We start from the raw sequence: 20,580 nt of genomic DNA, 5'->3' as shown, positions 1-20,580 counted from the left end.
CAACACCCCTATGTAGCAGGAAGCTCGCACCTTTCCTAACTGCTAACCCCACTTCCTGTTCCTAACCTTTTAACACCTCATAACCCCTGCCCTCCAAGCTCAATTCCCCCAATCCTACTTCACCCTCCCTCTCTCTTCATTCTCTACTTTAGAGGTCCCCAAACCTGAGTCCACAGCCCACTAGTGGCTGTCTGACGGGTAGGCTGCGGCTTTGCCCTGTGCACCCACCAGTGGGGTCAAGGGAAGGGCGCATCGGTCAGAGCTGCAAAGCACGTCTCCCGGAGACATCACAGGCTCAGGGCGGTGGGCAGGTTGGGTCTCTGGACAGGTCTGAACCTGCAGTGGGAGAGTGGGTGGGTTCTGGCATCACAATGTCCCTCTGGGGGGAAGTTTCTTCCCCTTTAAGTGACACACGGGTCCCCGCACATGTGCGGTTTGGAGTCTGTGCATTTAGTGATCCGTGACCTGCAAAATGTGCTTGATTTTGTTTGTAGATAATCTGAATCCAAAGCATAACTACATGTTCAACAACCCCAGGCAAGAAATGTGTTTACAGAGTTTTGGTGCTCAAGTATCTATGAAGAAAACAAAACAACTTGTGGGCTTTCTTTATGAATGAAGGATACAAGCCAAGGTTCATGGCATTGTTTCTTGTTTATGCCATGCACATGGGTAAACTGAATTCCAAGATTTCACATTAACACTTGCGTACAAATCCCTGGAGATGTGGAGTGGGTGTATGTTTGTTTAGGTGCGGCTTTCTTGACGACAGCTGTATGTAGTAATTTACAAAGAGAATTATTCCAGAGATGACCTACATTGTGTCTGAGATGTTTTTGGACGGTGATAAGAATCGATGTCTTCACACGAAACCTTTTGTTTTCTTTAGCTAATATATTGTAAAAAGTCTACCAAAAACTTCGACATGGCTGATTGTAGAAATCAGAAAACATCTGTTTCACATAGATAAGGGAGCTGTTTGCGGTGAAATGTTTACACTTGATCAGAACAGATTGTCCACGATGTCCAACAGGTTTAGCATCACCAATAATACAGAACAGGCGGCCGCCTCTACTGAAATAAATCTAACATTTTGCTGCAGGGTATAAATAAATTCTCTTTCCAATATTTGTAAACATGTATAATATATTGAATTTTTTCCACAAGTGCATGAGCACAAGTGAAATGTAGGCAGCACTGCCGTGCAGCGTCCATTTAAATATTTTCTGAAAATTGGTATATTTATAAAACAGGGAATCTGTTTCCCTGGTGAGGATCGAATACTGCCATTGGAACACATGGACCTGGAAGATTCCCTTGAGGGAATGTTTGATTCCCTGTATTATAAATACAGCACTTGCAGTGAATGCGGTGAATGTCAGAGACCTAAAGGAGAACTTGCATTATTATTTTATTTTACTTGTTATGCTGAAGATAAAGTGCTTTAAGTCTTTTTTTAGGACCAGGACATAGTTAAAAATCCCATCAGGTGTTTTTTTTTCTCCATTGAGAGGTTTTCTTTTCACTTCCTGTCCTGAAGACATAACAAGAAGTCAAAGGAAATCTCAGCGATAAGAAGGGAAATCTTCTCTTTCAGATGGTTAAGTATTACCATACTCCCAATTCTGTTGCAATTGGTAAGCATTTTGGATTTTTTAGCGCTGTTGTTTCTGGTGGTTGTTTAGGGCAGTTGTCTCCAACATTTTGGAACTTGCAGACCACTAAATGCACAGACTCTGGACCACACATGCATGGGAAGCCGTGTGTCACTCAAAGGGGAACAAACTTTCCCCAGGGTGACATCATTTTGCCTGAACTCACCCACTCTCCCATCGCAGGCTCAGACCAGTCCAGAGACACAACCCGCCCACTGCCCTGAGTCTGAAATGCATACCAGAGACGTGGTCCACGGCTCTGGCCGGTGCGCCCCCCAAGCGGGGTCCTTCCCAGTTACCTTATATACTAATAATCTATGCCTTGGTGATGAATCATTTGTTGGTTTAAACAAACACTGCTTGGCATGCTTTCCCCAATCATTAGAAAATGTAATGAGTTTTACATCCTTCAAGTTTGCATTTTCTGGCAAAGTTCTACATTATTTGTATCAATAATGACTTAATTACTATTAAACCAAGCTTGTGCTGACTTGTTACAAATCAACTCCTTACAAGCGGATAACTACAGAAAACTGTTAGACCTGGCAAATGGTTATGTGTGGACAGCTTTGTAAACCATGCATCTACAGAAGATAGCACAGCCAGGTCTTGGATCGTTTTTTTCCCAACCAGAGTTCCTACAGAAGTTGTTAGCGGTTCCTTGAATGATTTGTGCCTCTCAGGTCAGAATAATTGAAACCCTATCTGTAGGGGTGACATTCTTCCCACTGACCAGTAACATAAGAGACATTCTCCCCCCTGAACACCACACTACATGTACTGTGTGGATATAATAGTTATAGCAAGGATTCCCATGTTGAAAACATTGAGAAGGAATTATTATTAATATACAGTATTATAAAGTGCCAACATATTACGAAGTGCTGTACAAAGTCCGTAGTGATCTCACTAGCTGTCCCTCAATGGGGCTCACAATGTAATGCCCCTACCATAGTCATATGTCAAGGAATGTTTCAGATTTTTGCTGCAGTATTTTATCTTTTTCAAGCACATATCATCATTCTTCTGCATGGATCACGAAGGAGAAGCAGAATGCTGATTAGGTCATAACTTTACTATCAAAGATCAACTTGTATTTAGATTTAGATCCACTTTATAGCATACCTATGCTCACATTCTGCTTTTTGCTGAGGTTGATCAATGAGGGAAGGCCTGTAGTACTAATCATTCCTGGGGATAATTCTGTTCCAGACACATTTTATTGCTCTTCTCATAACCAGGATTGTTATTACAAAGATTTATTACAAATAAATGACGCATAGGCCTACTTTGTACTTTACAATTGCATTGATGTGTTCCCTAAGACCGCTGAGTTAAGAGTGATTGGGCCTAGTTTGTTTCTCAGGTCAAAAGTTTTCAGGCTATGCCTCAAGCTGTGTGCTCAACAATATGCTTTACAGTGGAAGGAAAATGGGTTTTTATTATAGACATGTCCCTGCACTAAATAATAATTCAAAAATATATACAAATGCCTTTTTTCAAAGCATCTTCTGGTTGTTCTGGTTCTTCTTCTTACCTCCAGTGATAGCGATGTGCAGTTTCGTCCTCCTATAGCAAACAGCACTAATATGATTATGTGTGATGGCCATTCAGTACAGAACCAAACCCCTATTGTTCACCTGTACATGTTACCTTGCAGGTCACCTCCATCATCTTCTCCTGTAGAGGATCTTTGGCCATCCTGATTGGCCAGGCCAGGATGACTTAACTTCTGCACAGGCGCACTGAAGTTCTTTCATTCATGGTAACCAAAGCTGACCCTGCACATGTGCAGCTCTGCTTTGTGCTAGAGATCCGGAGCCATCAGGCAGGTAGGAGGGATTATTGCAGGAGGAACATCGCCTGTCCCTTTCTGCAATAATGACCAGCCTGATCACGCTGTAAGGCAGCTTATGGAATGGTTTCATGGCAGTCTGGACTCTGGGAAAAGGGTAAGTTAGGTCAGTTGTCATTTATCCTGTAAGACCTGAGACATACAGTGATAGTGAGGAATTAATGAGCTAGCCAACACTAGATTAATAGTAAGTATTGCAGCAAAGCATTTCTTTTTATTTTGCTTTCGGTTGGGCATGCTTTCTGAGAAAAAAGTTCTTCTTTAGTGCAAACAATCCAATACTTGTTTTCATTTGTGAACTCTAATAGCAGAACATCAGCTAAAATCTGGATGGTTTAGGAAGTACATTGCACCCAAAGTCTGCTCTTTTTTATTTTTTGATATTTTTAAAGTTTTAGGTTCCTAGAAAAAATAATGAAAGCAATAGAAATGCAACGCGTTAAATTGCATGCTGCATGCGGTTTTATAGCTGCATGGTGTGCAAAGGCTTTATGGAGAGGTTTTCTGAAGACCGCTGAGGCTGGGAATTGAAAACTGTATGAAATGTAAACCTCTGCATTTTTACTTTGTAGGGACAGGGAATTCAAACACCTTTATGAACCCCCAGTAAGTATAAGGTTACAACATCATTTTTCATGTTTGAGATAGGTTTATGAGGCTTCAAGCTGTCATGTTAAAACTCACTAAAAATATGTTGATACATTTTGTGCAAAAATTTTAATGATTGGAATGGCTACATTCCAATCATTAAAATTCTGTTTGTAGAGATATGTAGGTATAATAGATTTATTTTTTATGTATTTTTATCTATATTTACATATATACCCTTATATGTATACAGGGGAGAATATATATTTATTTTAATGAAACAAAATAAATAGGAAAAAAACTTTGCCCACCCTTTTCATTTCAAACAGCATCAGTTCTCCTTGGTATGTTTGCACACAGTATTGAGTGTATTGATGACCATAACTTTACCATACAGGAATTGAAGAAAACCTTCCTACAGGAACACAAACAGAACTAAAAATGTTTTGTTTTAATGAAGTATGGACACTAGAATCCCTCTCCTCTTTTTATGGTTGTCTCTCGCTGACCTGGTCTGCAAAACTGCAAAGGGGAAATCTCTCTAATGGAACTCTGAATAGAAGTAGAACTGAACCAAAATTGTTAGAAAAAACATTTGCTATAGAAAAAGCGTTTGCCAAAACTTTCAAGGACAGTTTTGGCCCTAGGCAAATATAAAGTGGGGGTCCCAAATGCCCAGCATTCCAGCTTCCTGGACCCCTGGAATTCTGTCATTTGGGGCCCTGTGCAAATGTTTAGTTTTACTCTGCCCTAAAACAAGCCTGGGTATAGATACATTTTAAGATTTTGAAGGCATGTGGTGCTGTATGTGATTAAACAATTAAACAGGTGATAATGATCTGTAAATACTGTAGATATTCTTCTCTATATGTGATATCCTTAGAGAGGCCTCTGATGGTCCCAGATTCATTCTTCTGCTGGGCAATGGTGCCAAATGTACAACCAAGATCATAAAAAACTAACTTCAGTGAACAGAATAATGAGTTCTAGTAGAGATGGGATGGCCCCTGCAGAGCCCCAGTCACAACTCAGTCTGTCCGGGACAGAAACAACTTAAATGGCTTCAATGTTCAGTCCTTGCGAAGGACATTGGTGGAATGGGCATTTCTTGGTGTCCTTCCCCTTGTTGCCATAAGAATGAATATTGTGATCTTGGAGTGTCTGGAATAGTGGGAAAGTCCAGGAACCATTGGTGTTGAGCAGGGGGGTTATCCAGCAGCTCAGATGACTTTTATTAAAACATAGCTGCAAACTTGTTTAAACCCATTCAGAGCCCGAATATATAGCATACGTCCATGAAAGAAGAAGGGTGAAAACCTCAAATATTTGATTTATATATTGATATGTTTGATATGTATTGATGTTTGCCTATTTTTATACAGGTATCAGTAATATCAAAATTGTTCTTATAACTTCAGCATAGCTTCAGAAAGAAAGCCAAATCTTTCTATAAATAAATACCATTGTGGAAGAAATAACACAAAGTTACACAGTTAGAAGAGACTTGTGGCAATTTTTGTTCCTCAGCATTTCCTGGATCTGAATAAGAAAATAAAACCCCTACAATCACATGACCAACTATCCTTGTTTACTTGTTTTTGATGGTGCATATTCTAGGGCCACCATGCTTTTTGGTAACAAATTAATCCAACTGAAAACATAATACACACTTGCATTTTTAAAAATAAGCCATCATTAACAGCCCTCTTACTTTACTTTTTTTATGACTGGTTCTCTTTAGTTGACAGGGTCCTGTTCTATGTTGGCAGATTTTGGCACCATGTGGTAATTGATAGCCATTATCCTGGGCAGTCGATAGCTTAGAGATATCTAAGCAGGGGTTCCCTTCAGGGAAACATTCCCTCAATTGGTTAGCAGTTCATATATTCACCTGTAGCAGACATCACATCTTGAATATTCCCATAAAAGTCAAGCTTTACCACACCTTTACCACTTCCTAATCATTTAGTTGGACTCCTAGATCTTTGGAGGCAGCAGAATGGAGGACAACTTTACTTTGTGGAAGTTGGTTATTATTTCTTTTTGGTCTTTTAAAAACAAATGATCCCCTACAGGCAGGTAATGATTTGTAACATGATTGGTATAATTATTAATCATGGCAGTTGTAAACTTGCATTCCAGGTGCAGTTATCACCACGTTCATTCACCAGGGCTTCTGGAGAGATCAGCTTTTGTGGTTGGCTTACTAGATTTCTATATCTTCTTGGCTCTAGGGAACATACATTGCATCAGCAGATCTCCTCACTCATCAGAAATGAAATATCTTCTTGTTTCCCACAACTCTCCAATGTTTATCCCATTGTATGGATCTAAAACACTTTTTTTAGCTGCCCAATGTAGAGTTTGTCTTCAAATTCTATCCCAAAGACATGATAGGATATGAAAGGGAATCTGTTCAATCATGGAGAAATCCCTCTGCCTACACTTATCACTTAATGCCCCATTGGAAAACTTCCCTTAACTTCTTATTTTATTGACATTTCCTACTTTCTTCCTCCAGTCCCTACAATAAAAACTTAAAGGTACTCTCCCCCTGCTTTATGCAACACTAACTTTACTTTAACATTGCTGACCTGTAAATTTTTATGAAGCCTATTGTACAACATTATAGAGGAAATGTTAGCAGGACCAGCTGGACAAGTTTTATATTTTTAAAGCAGCAAAACTATAGAAAAAAAACATATTTGTAGTTTTGCAGCATCCGTTGTAACTGTAGTAGATTTTTGTAACAAGTAAATGGAAATGTTTCCTGCATATTTCTTTACAGCTGTCGAGGTATAATGCATTTTTGTAGGAGGAATGAGAAGTGTTTTTTTTTATGTCACCGCAATTATTTGAATGCTTTTAGGTGTACATATGAAATAGATCAGCTTACTTTGTGTTCCTGTTTTAAAACCAAACATATTTCTATGTACAGTGCATATAATATATATATATTATTACATTGAAGGGGGGCCATATCTAGAGCTAATCATAAACAGAGAAAATGCTGAAAACCTGAATCCAGATGTGTAACACTAGTACAAGCTTACTACAAAAACAGCAGCTGAAGGTTACTTTGCTTGGTACTGAATTGTCTGTTTTTTTCCAGATACCTTTGTGTTATAATATTAGATTAGATTACAGTTTAGATTGAGAACCTGTAAATCCTGTATGAGGTTACTTTTGTGCCTGTGACCCATGGAACCATTCCCCTGGGTTATCGGTAAATCTTGGGGGGTGGGCGATTCCCATCCAACTTGTCAATAGAATGTTTATCCTTATTGGTGACAACTCAAATAGTTTGAACTTTCCATAACTTTCTGTCTCATTATTGGTTACCCCAATAGTAGGTGAATCTGCCCGGCAGGAATACATACGTAACCCTTCTCTGTATTGTGTTACATATACCTTTATTCCATGTTGTCTTCCTGCAAGATTTAAAAGGGGTTCTGGGCAGGGGGGACACTTGTGTGTATAAATCACACTCTGCCTTCTAGTTGTGCATTGTTCATCTTCTTCTGCTTTTTTTTCACCACATGATTCCCGATGTGTGTAATTTCATAACCTCATACTTTGTCAGGTATCAGAGCTGTATTACCCATGATGCAGTGACTGATATTAATATTTGTATTTGTTTAAGATTTCCTTGGGTGTAGCGCTGACTTTACATTCCGGTATATTCTGGAGCTTCCTACAAACAGACCTGGCCAGTGGCAACCCAGAAATAATTACAGATGTGATTTTGCTTTATTCTTTTACCTCTCACTTTTTCATATTCATTCTTTTCCAGTTCTCTTTATTTGCTAAAACAGTATGAATCCATATGATATAATATTGGTCTCCAGATGTAAACTGCTGGACCACACATTATCTAGGTACCACAGGATGGTAAAGTGAGAAAAGGCAATCTCCCTTCTCCTTCCATGTAAGTATCCTCCATACTAGTTTGTATTGGGAAATAACTTCCTCCTAATACTCTGTGATTTATTTGTAAGGCTGTCTAAGTTCAGCTCCTTCACAAGAATAGGGGTAATTTCTTCTAAATGGAGAATGGTGGTCCATTACATCATCCATCATCTGGTGGGCAGGAAGGCGGGACAGTGTTCACACTGTACACATAACCTTTATCCAGGGTACAATGACTTCATTTAGAGGCTTGTAGTTAAACTTCTGGCATGTGGAGTTCATATCCAAGACACAAAGTAAAAACCTGCTTTGCTTGTATTATCCTGGTTGTAGCCATAAAAATCATTAATTTCTAATGATCTTTCGTGAAAATTAACCCCTAATCAATGCACAGCGCTATGTAATATGTTGGCGATATATAACTATTGTTTAATAATAATTATAACTTGCAGAAGTGAAAAATGTGTGCTTGCTGCATGTCGGTGCAGACTATAACTGGTAGTGTGGAAAACATGCGCTGCTATGGTGTACAGACACATTACAAGATCAGCGTTTCATAATTTATTTGAATCTATGAAACGTCAAACTATGTGTACGTGTTTTCAGATCATTTTATTGTGTTTTTTTTCTCTGGGAGCACGATTCCTCGTCTAAGAGAAGTTGATTTGGATAGGAGGGCGCACAGAGAGTGTAAGCCTAAAACCCAAAACTATTTTTTATCATTGATATTCACATCTAGAAAAATACAAATATTTGAAATTTGCTGCAAACCATTTCTGTGCCTACACGAAAGGATTTACTGTAAATTTCATTTGGTTTTGAAAGGGGTGTGTATGTGAGTAGCATTTGGTGGCTCCCGAGGATTGAAGTTGAACATTACCGCCTTAGTAAATGAGAACAAAGAATCCTAATTCTACGCAGTTACTTGTATTGCTGCAGGGAACATTCTATGTCTCTGCGCTCACATTCAGATGTGTGCAATTTTCCCCAGGCACATTTAATGAAAAGGAGTTGTTAAACTTTTTTTATTATGAATTTTTATTGCAGGAATGTGCAGATAAATGAAACATTTTACACATTACTGGTAAAAACAGTGAATCAGAGTGCATAAAATGGCTTCTTAAGCAGTTCGAAACAATAAAAATCTGACGTGTGTACGTAGCTTTAGTCAACCATCATGATTGGCTTGATCCAGTGCATTGACCCCTGGGAGAAAGCAACTTCCCAATGGTGTACCTAGTGTTATACTTTTTTTTTTCCAGCCAGTTGCAAGAAAAAGTAGGGGCCAAATGTAAATTTGTTTATCCCAATCCACTCCAGGGTCAACTCTCTCTCACACTTGTTGGCTTGCTTTGCACTTTTAGCATATTCTCTTTCTGGCATTGGTTCTCCTTCCCTGGCTGGAGGACATGCTATTCCTTCCATCGGTCTCTAGACCCATCTTGTCCAGTCTTCAGAAAACCTTTTCTGCTCTTACAAAGCCCAGTGACCAATCACATATCAGGATGCTGCAGGACTGAAATGCATCAGACTGGCACTCACAGCTGCCCACAGCTAGGTGGCTGTGAAAAAATGCCGGGTGTTGCCCCCAACTAAAAGAGCCTGGGGGTGAATACTGGCATTTGCAGTTATTTAACAGGCCCCTCCACCCACATTACTGCTCAGTGTCTGTGCCTCGTTACGTGATCAGTGATTCATTTCTGTAACAGAGTTTTGTACAGCTAAACAACAATCCAGTTTCAACTTTAAACACAGGATGCTACCATCAACCTCCAGCCAAGCTAAAATTTGTTAGCTATTTCTCTATATGTAGCTTTGTATTAAAGGGTTTACTCTCAATTTTATCCTTAAATGCTAAATTCTGATCCCTGTAAACTTTTTTTTTTCTCATTAGGACCCGTTATATAAGACACAGTTGCACGCAGCTTATTCTGTTATTACTTCACATGGGTTGATATATTTATTTGTCATATCTGCTTGGTGTAAATAAAATCAGTAAATATTATTCCCTTTTTAGACATAATGATATACATCTGTCTGTCTGTTTAGATAACAGAAAAAAAAGAGAAGCGTTTGGTATTCTTTTGTTGTATATTGTTGTGAAACTTTATTTGTTTTAATGTTTATAATTAAACTTATGATTACAAAGTAGCCATAGGAGAATGACATGACAGACTTTTACGATAAACCATGCAAAGTACAGGAACGGCTGGTGATTTGCTTTACTCTGAAATAGTTTCACTCCAATCTTTCACTGTAATGAGAAAACAAGATATAAAACAATAGAAACCAACAGTTTCAAAATAGTTGAAACCTATAAGGAGCTTATTCAATCTGTACTTTAAATGTGTGATTTTTGGCAATTGTGCTCTTTGTGGGGCTTTTTATAGTTATTTGTGTAGGTGGAAGATTGCAATGTTTGCATGCAAGAGCTGACATTATTCTAATGTCTCCATTCACTGTATTTTATGCACACAAAGCTAGAATTAGCATGTGACTTGCAGCAACATAGCAAAAAAGCAGTTTTCATTAAAATAACACGAGTGATCAATTAAATATTTCTAGGAATCTGGCTGTAATTTTGATTGATTGTATTTCCCATTGCAAGATGAATAACGATCAGAACCACTGAAATTGTTGGCACATATCACTAAAACTTTAACTGAAGACTTAAAAGAAAGGGCAGGTAGAACAGAGAGCTAGGGGAAAATATAATATAATATATATATATATATATAGATATATATAATTGCATAGTAACAGGCTGCAAAACAATAGTAAGAGTCACAGAAAGCATGCAAACCATGTTTCCCTGAGAAAACGAGCATTCTGGGGCCCTGAGGCTCCTGTAACTTAATCTTGTAATGTCTGCTGCGTACTGACCTTTCTGCTATCATCTACTTTCATGGAATGGGACACGGTATCAGCATTTTCCTGTATTGAGCCTGCATGTTCTTGGCTGGAGTACCTACTTTGAATTGTTTTATTTATTGTAGAGATGTTTATTTTCTTTACATTAGAATAGAGGAGGGTGGGGTGAGACCCTCTAGAAGTTTATAATTACAGTACTCACGGAAAGTGCTCACCTATCTTCCCTGGTGATCATTATCACTGGGAATGTAACCGAGCGAAAATTCCTAAATGATAGAATTGTCACCAGAAAAGGTGGTGGGGGGCAGAAGGTTAATTCCACTCACTTTCTGTTGCATATTAAATACAGGAAGTGAAAAGAAATTTCCACTTCAAGGTAAGAGACAGAAAAAAGGAAATTTAATTTTGTTTCATTCTTTAGCCAAAAAGTAATTAACCCTGATATAGGAAATGCCCAAGACCCCAGCCCAGAGTGGTAAATGATATTGCTGCAGAATTTTAGGCTTTATACATGTTAATAAATGGTAACATACTTTTGGGAGATCCTCTCTCTATGCTTTATACTGGGGTTTAAAGATAATAAATACTTAGCTATTACATACAATCAACATGAAAGATTTGAGGCTAGGATTTTTTTATTTCAAGATTTTTATTGATATTTCAACAATACACATAAAAACAAAAAAAAACATACAAAGAAAAACACTTATACAATTCCTTTCATTGCATAATACAGCGGGCTAGGACTCTGTTATTGGATATGGGTGAAAGTCTTTTATTAGGAATGTACCATTGTATTGGAGATTAAGCAGACAGAGAAAACCATTTTATCTTGGAGTAAGGATCATAGGAATTCTTTTCCTGGTACCGGCTTGATTTAGAGAGGGTTAAGGTGTCTTTCATCATTGATCAAAGCGTGCAAATAATTCCGCTCTGATGATTGGCATTAGAGTGCCAGCGTAGAATTTGTTAGTTCTTAACCTTGTCCATATGATGAAGCTTTACACAGAACTGTAAAACATCTGAACAGCACTTCATCGTTTATCATTGCAGAGTATGTGGGATGAGCCAAAACAATGCATAGATAAAGATATATGGACCATGTACAGCTTCCAGGCTAGGGATGGGTTCATTATTTGGAGGTTCTTAGTTTGCACATCCTGAAAAGCTAAATCTACACAAATTACACAAGTTTGTGTTTCTGTCGATGTTGTGAAGTTGAATCACCCACATTTTTTAGGACCTCAACACACATAGACATGACTGGCCTCCTTCCCAGGATCCATTTAGCATTTACATTTGTGTAAAGCAAACATTTGGTGTGATACTGTATATAGGGGCATTGCTGGAAAGCCGCTCGATGATGCCTGCCAAGTATTGTTATTTTCTAATATTGCAGAATATAGCGTGACTGTCTGAAGTCCAGCCTGCATATTTGCTGCTTAAGGCAATTTATTCAGCTGATTATTCAACGGCTTTAAAAATTTGCTTGGGTCATTTCCAATTTGACAGACCAGGTATACATATATCTCTTTGAGAAAAAACATCTGGGAGACATGAGCCATTCCTGATTTACAGCAAAGATGAATACTGTTCAGATCTCCATTTCTAATCATCACAATAATATATTATACAGTCTTGTACTAACTTTTGCCTAGATATAGGATTATTGGTGGACTGCTATGGACTTGGCATTCCATCCTTCAGTGAAAAAAAATGTTTTCATTGGTGGATCTTATGCTGAGAGACCAGAGTCAGCACCCCTAGTTTGTATTTTTGGAGGAGGGGAAACTGAGGGCGGAATTTTATTATGAGAACAGTTTATATTCTATACACAGCTTTAGTAAACTATTTTAGAAAATTGTGATATTCTGTTTTCATGGCTTCTGTAGCCCTCGTCTACCTGCGGTATTTTTCTAGTATGGCCATCCAATAAAGTAAAAAAGTGTCCGTGCTTACTAATTGGGGACCTGTCTCTGGTGTGACTTGTTGATGCAGGAGAGCAATTTGCAGACAAAGTGCTGTCACCCCATAACATAAAAATACCTTAATGACATTCATGGCAGGAGTACCAGGTCTTGTTTTGGAATTATTTATTTTTTTTAATACGCCCTAGATGGAAAAAGAAAAGTTGGAATGTTTTAGAGCAAATCGCCAAAATAAAGGTTGGCGTCCGATTGCTGATTATGACCACTTAGCTTCCTCCAGCTGGTTTGCTATGGGGTCTGTTTTTCCTAGCAGTGAAACTGTTTCTGTCCAGGAGATATTACATTACACACACAGCTAAATGACTTGGAGGGAAGATACACTAATTCTCTACTTCCTAAAACAGCACAGAGCAGCCATTCTCTACCCTTTTATTGTGGAGGAATTTACAATACCTTGTTAGGAAACTCCTGCTAATAATTACTATATTTAAACTGCACGAGATATCAGCATGAACAAGGAGTTTTAGATCTAAGAATAAATAAAAGGCTAATCATGCTTGGTGTATGCCACACTGCTTTAATATAGGAGAAGTTTCTGGTAATGTAATAATAATCACTGAAATTTCAACCTGTGATTTGTGAAATTACGTCTTTTCAGCATTTTGAATCTATAGTTGTCATTATAAGCATACCTGGTAATCCTGCTATGAAGGTTCTTGTTTGGCCGCCTCCACTCCCAATTGTGCTTCTGTATGGTCACCCATTACATAGAGAAGGCATTGGCCACTATGGCCTCTATCAAACCACCTGCCCTGAGACTAGGGAGCCATCACTGAAAAGTAGCTGAATTAAATCAGCGGTACGGAGATTTAACCAAGGGTGAGGAGAAAATAATGTATTTGATTGAGAAAGAAGGCAATTGTTTCTGATACATGAAGCTTTAACAAATTCCATTCACTTAACTTGGACTCTCCTCTAACCCCTTAATGCCACAGGATATTTGAAACATAAATGACCAAACTAATTTTTTTTAGTTTTGATGCGTGTCACTTTACTAGTTGAGAACTCATTTTGTACGTCACTATTTTATGCAAAATGGTCTCGCTGCCTAGCTCTTCTCATATAATACACAGGGGAAGAATGAAGGGTTACTATTGGCTATGTGATCAGAAATCATACTGACTGGTCTCTGATTACCGCGCATTGCAAGCTCACATGGGTCTGTGCACGATGGTGGGGATGGGGTCAGAAAATAACGTTCTTGCAGGACTGGGAATGTGCTACAAGAATGTTAATTTACTGTGCTGCGGCAGGACGATGTTAACCACTTATAAGCCCTAAATGTAGGAGATAGGCTCCTAAAATGTAATCTAAGTACAGCAATAAAAAAAATTCACATAGGATGAAAAAAAAAAGTCTTATTTGATCTGTAAATATATTTGTATGCTTTATATCAGAAACAGAATACAAATTCTCTTTTAATCTTCAGCGAGTCTAAACATCTGGTAACACTGGCTATAGATTGCATAGAAAATAAAATGACAAAATTGATAACAGTTGCACTAAAAATTGCTCTGGTCTATAAGAGGTGTACAGGTACAAAACAGAAATGGTTAAGATTTGATTAAATAATTCCTTTGAATGCAGATTTAACCTGACTGTAGCGTACTTTTAATATAACGGCATGCCTTCCCTTCCTACAAAACATACGGATTGCTTAGGTATACCGGTTCCTCTATGAGGAATTTCAGGTCACGCAGGATAAATATTTCAATCATTGCACATCTCTCCGTTACATTATTTGTATAAAGTTCTTTTTGTACATGTAAAATCTCAGAGAACAATTTGTGCTGCCAATGAGGTGAATTTAAACAAACAGCTCACATTTATTTATATTTTATAAAGGCAAAGAGTACAGTGTGTCCTATAAATGGTCCTAATAAATGGATGTTCATAGTAAAGATTGCTGCAAATCTTTTTTTTTTTTTTTAGCCTGGATTAGTGAAAAGCGCCTAATTTAAGCTTATTTATATGTGTAGAAAAGGAAGCTTGTTCTGACACAATACTCTAATTTAAAAAAAAAACTAGTATGCCCCCTCCTACTGAAAAATGTACCTCTGCTGCAGAGATTTACCATAGGATCGTACTTGCAGTTCAGGCCAGGGAAATCTTATCCACATGGAAAGATCCGATATTGGTGGTAGTAGAGATTTGCATTGGCATTTACTTCGTTTGGAATTGCCACTGACCAGGACCCTGTATTGAAAATGAGAACACAATACTGGTTATCTCCCCAACTCACCATAACACATTTTTAATTATTATTATTACAAAACAGGATTTATATAGCGCCATTACGCAGCGCTGTACATTAAATAGGGATTGCAAATGACAGACTAATACAGACAGTGATACAGGAGGAGAAAATTATAAAAGTTGAATGTTGTGCGGCATTTAGAAAGCTGCACCTCCGCCACAGATGTAGTTCTCAAACTTTGATAAGAATGAGTGGCTTAATGTTCTTAGACTATGGAAAGAAATTATATTTTTATTGATGGAAATGATGCTTTGTGATCATTTCCAGCAACACTAGAATGACAATTCTGTACAGTTCTATGGTGACAGGAGGGGTAAGGACACACCGCTCTCCTTCACAATAAGTGACAGAGCTGTCCCTTGTTGGTCTTTTAGTGATCTGCCACACATTGCTAAATGACAACCAGGGATCAGTGTACACATGCCAGATTTACACCAGAGATCACACTCGTTCATCTAAATCGACAATCATTTAGCTTTATCCTCAATCTTCTTACATTGTTGAATAGAAGTATTTTTTTGTGGGTAATGCTACGTAAGCACGTCAAATTTCTGTTACTGGAAATTATATTTTGTTATGGTTTTCGGTGACAATAGGACAAAAGAACTGTTGGTTCTCTGAAGAAGGGTTGGAAAGGAATGACAATGGTCCTTCCTGGGCGGTCATTTAATGATCTTCTGCAGTGGATAAGTAAAGATGGCAGGATACAGCGCTAGATTTTAGTCTGAGATGAAATACCGTGATCATCTCGAGCCAAAGTTGTGTGTGCACATAGCTTAAAATTTTTGGTGCAAATGCTTATTAATGCAGGTTATAAATTGCCCTATTACAATCACCATACAAAAAGGACCCGGAGTTATGCACAACAATCAAAAATCTTTATTGTGCATTTCTTTATATCTCCAGTTGTAGTGCTTGTCATGTTTTATCACATTGGATATTCTGTGCTTTATGGCCACATTGGATGTTGTCACAGGATAGCTCTTCATGTGGGGAATGAATGGCTGGGTCGTTTCCTTTTACTACAAATTTAGTGTTTGTTTTTTGGTGTACCTTATTATAGTAGTTATATTTTTACTTTCTGTAAGACAAAAACTAGAAAATAAGAACATTTGTGTGCAAAGAGAAAAGTCAATGTAAATACTAGAACAAATAGATTTTGTAACATTGGTTATGCTAATCAGATAACACATGTACATAAACTTAGAGATGTTTATATACAGAGGTGGTGGAAGTGCTAGGTAAGTTTTAAATAGGTGGGGGACTTGATTATAATTACCAAATTCAACAACATAGTCCATTTGTTGGGTTTTTTTTTTATAATACCCTACCTTATCAGAATTTCCTCAAACTTTACCTTTATTAAAAGTAGTATCAATTGAATGAATATAATGGAAAATTTCCTGTGATTTGGAATAAACAAGGCAATGAGTATAAAAGAATACTTACATGATATGGCTTATGTCAAACAATTCCAGTTATTTGATCAGAGAGAAGGGGGATCACTGTCGTCCTCTATAAAACACCGACATGGGAGGTATCTGGCCATCTTCTCTATTTACTTAAGCAACACATTCTTCAAATCCACACTGATATTTTTATGGAAAAACCTATGTAAAAAATGTCCAAACATAAATAACTAAATTGGTTTCAGTAGTGGACATTACTTGAAAATTTGCACATTTCTGCTAAGTATTTGAATGACCAAACAGCAGCAGAGATTTTGGGTCTCTATCAGAAGCCCTCGTGTAAGTTAGATATTGATCATTTACCTTGTCATTCTCCCACTGATCAGTGTATGAACATATTGAGGGCTATGTCTACTTTTCTGTGATCTTTCAGGGTGTTTATTGCTACTATAGGGGACCGATTACATTATATGGTTTTACTTTATACAGAGGTCAAAGACAAACTTTTCTGGTTTAGAAGACAATATTTATATATGGATGAAACGTTAGGCAACAAATTTATCAACTTCATTCCTTATCTTTCCTCCACTACAATCTATCATCATACACATCTGCTTTTATTCAGCATTTTCAGCCGACCACTGAGATGGAATAAATGACCGGCGTTCCGTCTAGGCATCTTAAAGAGAATATTTACTGAATTGTCTAGAACACCTTGACTATGAGAAGTAGTGCCCCAATAATAAAACACAGGTGTGAGAACGGGGGGGAAACTGGAGACACAGACTTTAGGCAAAACTACAGGCAGACAGAAAAAACATTCAGCCAAGCTGTGTATTGAAATAATCATCGTCCTAGTTCTTTGCAATTAAAACCCCAAATCCTTTACGTGTTTCTACAACCAAAACTTAAATCACTAGGACTGAAAATGTAGGAACAATCTAAATCTTATAGTTGTTACTCAACCAGGAGAAAAGTGGAAATTTTAGATAAGGACATCCTACCCATCAGTCCTAAACAAAACTTAGGAAATAGATGGAATGGGGCAACTGAAACATAACAATTAAATAAAACTGAATGATTGCAGGCACAATTTAGAAAGCAAAGTCGTATGGAAACATTGAAAATAGCTCGTATTGTACAACCATTTGATCATCCACAAGTAGGATATGTCAAAGGTGAATTTTTGCTCCTTTAGACCTTAAGGTCAGGCTCCTACCAGCAGGGCTGTCTGTGGAAAATCCTAGGAACAAAGGTAAGTATTGGACCAGGTCATATTGCCATATTATAGTTCTTAAAGCTTACTAGCAGACACTACTGCATATACATATATATTGTATGCCAGAAATTAAAAATCAAACACTTAAGTGGTAATTTGGCAGTCACAGCAGGCTAGAAATAATTTCAGTTAGGATTTTAGGAGAGGGACAAGCATTACCTATTCTATTAAAACACATTGCAGGTAAAATCCACTGACAATGGCTTGTTCTATTTTGGAGGAAATTGAATGGTGCAGAGGTCAATGTCTTGCTGGCTTGTTAAAACGACCCTGATTTGTAAAAAGGATTTCTGCCGTGTCCTGCTCATAATGGAACAAATTTTCCATTCAGTATTGGTGACCCTAAAGATTTTCTCCCAACCCCAAATAATTTACATAAAAGTGAAAGTCAACCCTTAATAACAGTTTTTGACATTTGGGTCAGAACCCCATTTATGCTTTTCGGGGTCAGACAATAGCAGGAGTTGATCTGACAATTTTAAGTTAGGAGATGTTTTCGAAAGAATTTGCATTTTTCCAAAGAAAGATTAGCAGGGGTTGAGGGTAACTATTACCTGCTGCTTTCTTTTACAAATAATTTATTAGATTTGACAGACAAATGTATAAAATAATTACAACAAAACTAAGTAGTAATAAATCTGTGGTTGAAGGGTAAAGTGATGTAGGTGTGAGGCCCAATTCCACCTAGTATTGTGGTGTAAATTAAGGAAATTGCTGATAGTTTTGTAGCGATGGGAGAAGAGAAAAAAGGGTGCATAAGGAAGAAATGTGACATAGTGGGAGGAACGTGTAGGGAAAAGGATAACAAAACTAAATGTTCTATATTTCCTTGACATGTGTGCAGACAAATCTCTCCAATTACTGGATTTAGGCTTTACATACATTATCCAAAACTCACAATGTGTAGCTGGATGTACTCCTGTAAGTTAAAGGTACATTTCTCTTTATGCTTTGCAGGCACACAGTGCCATATGGACTCTCCAGTTACAGAGGGGGTGTACGGAAAAAGCGAGCAGTAGAGAAGAGCCTGATAAAGTCCTACTCACATCCTCGGTGCACATGCTTCAAACCCAGCGATCAGCACTGTATCAGCTTCTGCACAGAGACCACAAACAAGTAAGGAGTGTTATTCTTGAATCAGCTTTTATCTTACATCTTTTTATCGTTTATATGCATCATTCACATATGTCCCTGTGGTCTGAAAATTTTCATGTGACGTCCCTGTCTATCAAACACCGAAGGTGGTCAGGGGTCAACTTATCTACTGTACCCCCAATAGCTTTTTATAGTGGTGGTCAGGGGTCAAACTTATCTAGTGTACCCCACTAGCTTCAGTAGTGGTGATCAGGGGTCAAATTATCTTCTGTACCCCAATACCTTTCTGTATTGGTGGTCAGCGGTCTACTTTTCTACTGTACCCTGATAGCTTTAACTAGTGGTGGTCAGGGGTCAACTTATCAACTCTACTCCAATAGCTTTCTATAGTGGTGATCAGCAGTCAACTTATCTACTGTACCCCAATAGCTTTCTAGAGTGGTGGTCAGGGGTCAACTTATCTACTGTACCCCCAATAGCTTTAACTAGTAGAGGTCAGGGGGAGCTTACCTACTGTACCCCAAAAGCTTTCTGTAGTGGTGGTCAGGGGAGGCTCCTTCAGTAAAGTCGCAGGATGTAAACAAAGTTTCAGACCTTGGAGTCTTTAAAAGACTATAGTTTTTTTTGTGCAGCTTGCAAAGATGAAAACATGTAAAGTATCTGCACATTTTCTTTATCTGGTAATATCGTACTGCCCCTGTATTGGCTAGCTCTGTCCTAGGTAACCTGTAACTTAGGTGTCTTAACCCCTTTGACAGCTGAAACATAACACAAGTTCATGGTTCGAACAGCTGCTATAAAGTTTCTTTAAATTAAATTTCTTGCCTGGAAATATTATAGAATATTCTGACAACAAAACTCTCTCTACTTTACAGACCTTCAGTCCGGAAAAGACGGAGAAACATCAGAATAAAACAGACAAGGATGCGTGCAGCAGCATGAAGGCCAGCCGCTGGGGTGAGGCCTGCAGCACATCAGGTACACCCAACCCCAATACACACCTGGCTCCTAATGAATAGGGTCCAGTTACAAGGTCACCGCATCTGTACAGCTCATCTTTCCTTTATTAATAGGCAAGAATTCCCCAAATACAATTGCGCAAATAACAAGCTAAAATTACACAGTTATACTAAACAGAAGGAATGTACTAAATGGCACGGTTTACCTGAAGATTTTTTCCTGAGCAGTTTTTTGGTTTATATCCCAGACCAGTTATCAGAAGTCAGTAATCTGTCATGTTTTGGTAATCTCTTCATACAAGCACATGGAGTGCTTCAGGCAATTTAATGTAGTTTGAAGGAAAACCTGTAATGAGAGAAATATGTAGCTAATGGTAAATTAAAGATTAAATAACCTGAATAATGGTCTTTGGAAATTGACTTACAGGAACAGAACATAAAAACACAATTACATTCTATAAGTTCCATAACTGCAAATATTACTGAAAAAATCAGTTGGCAAATAACGAATAGGAACATTAAGTGGTTGTTTGGTAAAGAAGAGTTCAATAAGAAGATTAAAAGCATTGGTTTTGTTATTCTTCACTGTGCCGAGGTTTTCCTGCATAGTGATTTAATATGCATGTTTATTGTTATTGCAATGTTACCTACTGATGATGCTTTATCATATTACATTTTATAGATGAGTTAAGATCAGAAAGGCAAGAAAATAGAT

At 37.9% G+C, this 20,580-nt stretch overlaps 1 protein-coding gene and 1 long non-coding RNA gene across 3 annotated transcripts in view; one reads left to right on the top strand and one right to left on the bottom strand.

Annotated features, from left to right (window-relative positions):
- Window positions 1-20,580, top strand: part of EDN3 (endothelin 3) — a 69,635-nt gene that overhangs the window by 40,076 nt on the left and 8,979 nt on the right. Inside the window, exons 3-4 of the mRNA XM_072414487.1 lie at window positions 18,769-18,927; window positions 19,782-19,884. Coding sequence (XP_072270588.1) covers window positions 18,769-18,927; window positions 19,782-19,848 — 226 coding nt within the window. The 3' untranslated portion in view covers window positions 19,849-19,884. The remainder of the gene's footprint in view (window positions 1-18,768; window positions 18,928-19,781; window positions 19,885-20,580) is intronic.
- LOC140333080 (uncharacterized) lies at window positions 14,707-18,835 on the bottom strand. 2 transcript variants are annotated; one of them, XR_011921277.1, is made up of 3 exons: window positions 18,694-18,743; window positions 16,573-16,733; window positions 14,707-15,062 (listed from the first exon to the last, which is right to left on the bottom strand). It is a non-coding gene; the product is annotated as an uncharacterized lncRNA (long non-coding RNA). The 2 variants fall into 2 exon arrangements; XR_011921278.1 differs by having other exon boundaries at window positions 14,723-15,062; window positions 18,710-18,835.

The sequence above is a fragment of the Pyxicephalus adspersus genome, chromosome 6 (assembly GCF_032062135.1).
Source record: "Pyxicephalus adspersus chromosome 6, UCB_Pads_2.0, whole genome shotgun sequence".
Classification (NCBI taxonomy): Eukaryota; Metazoa; Chordata; class Amphibia; order Anura; family Pyxicephalidae; genus Pyxicephalus; species Pyxicephalus adspersus.
This window is presented reverse-complemented; position numbering and strand designations above follow the sequence as displayed.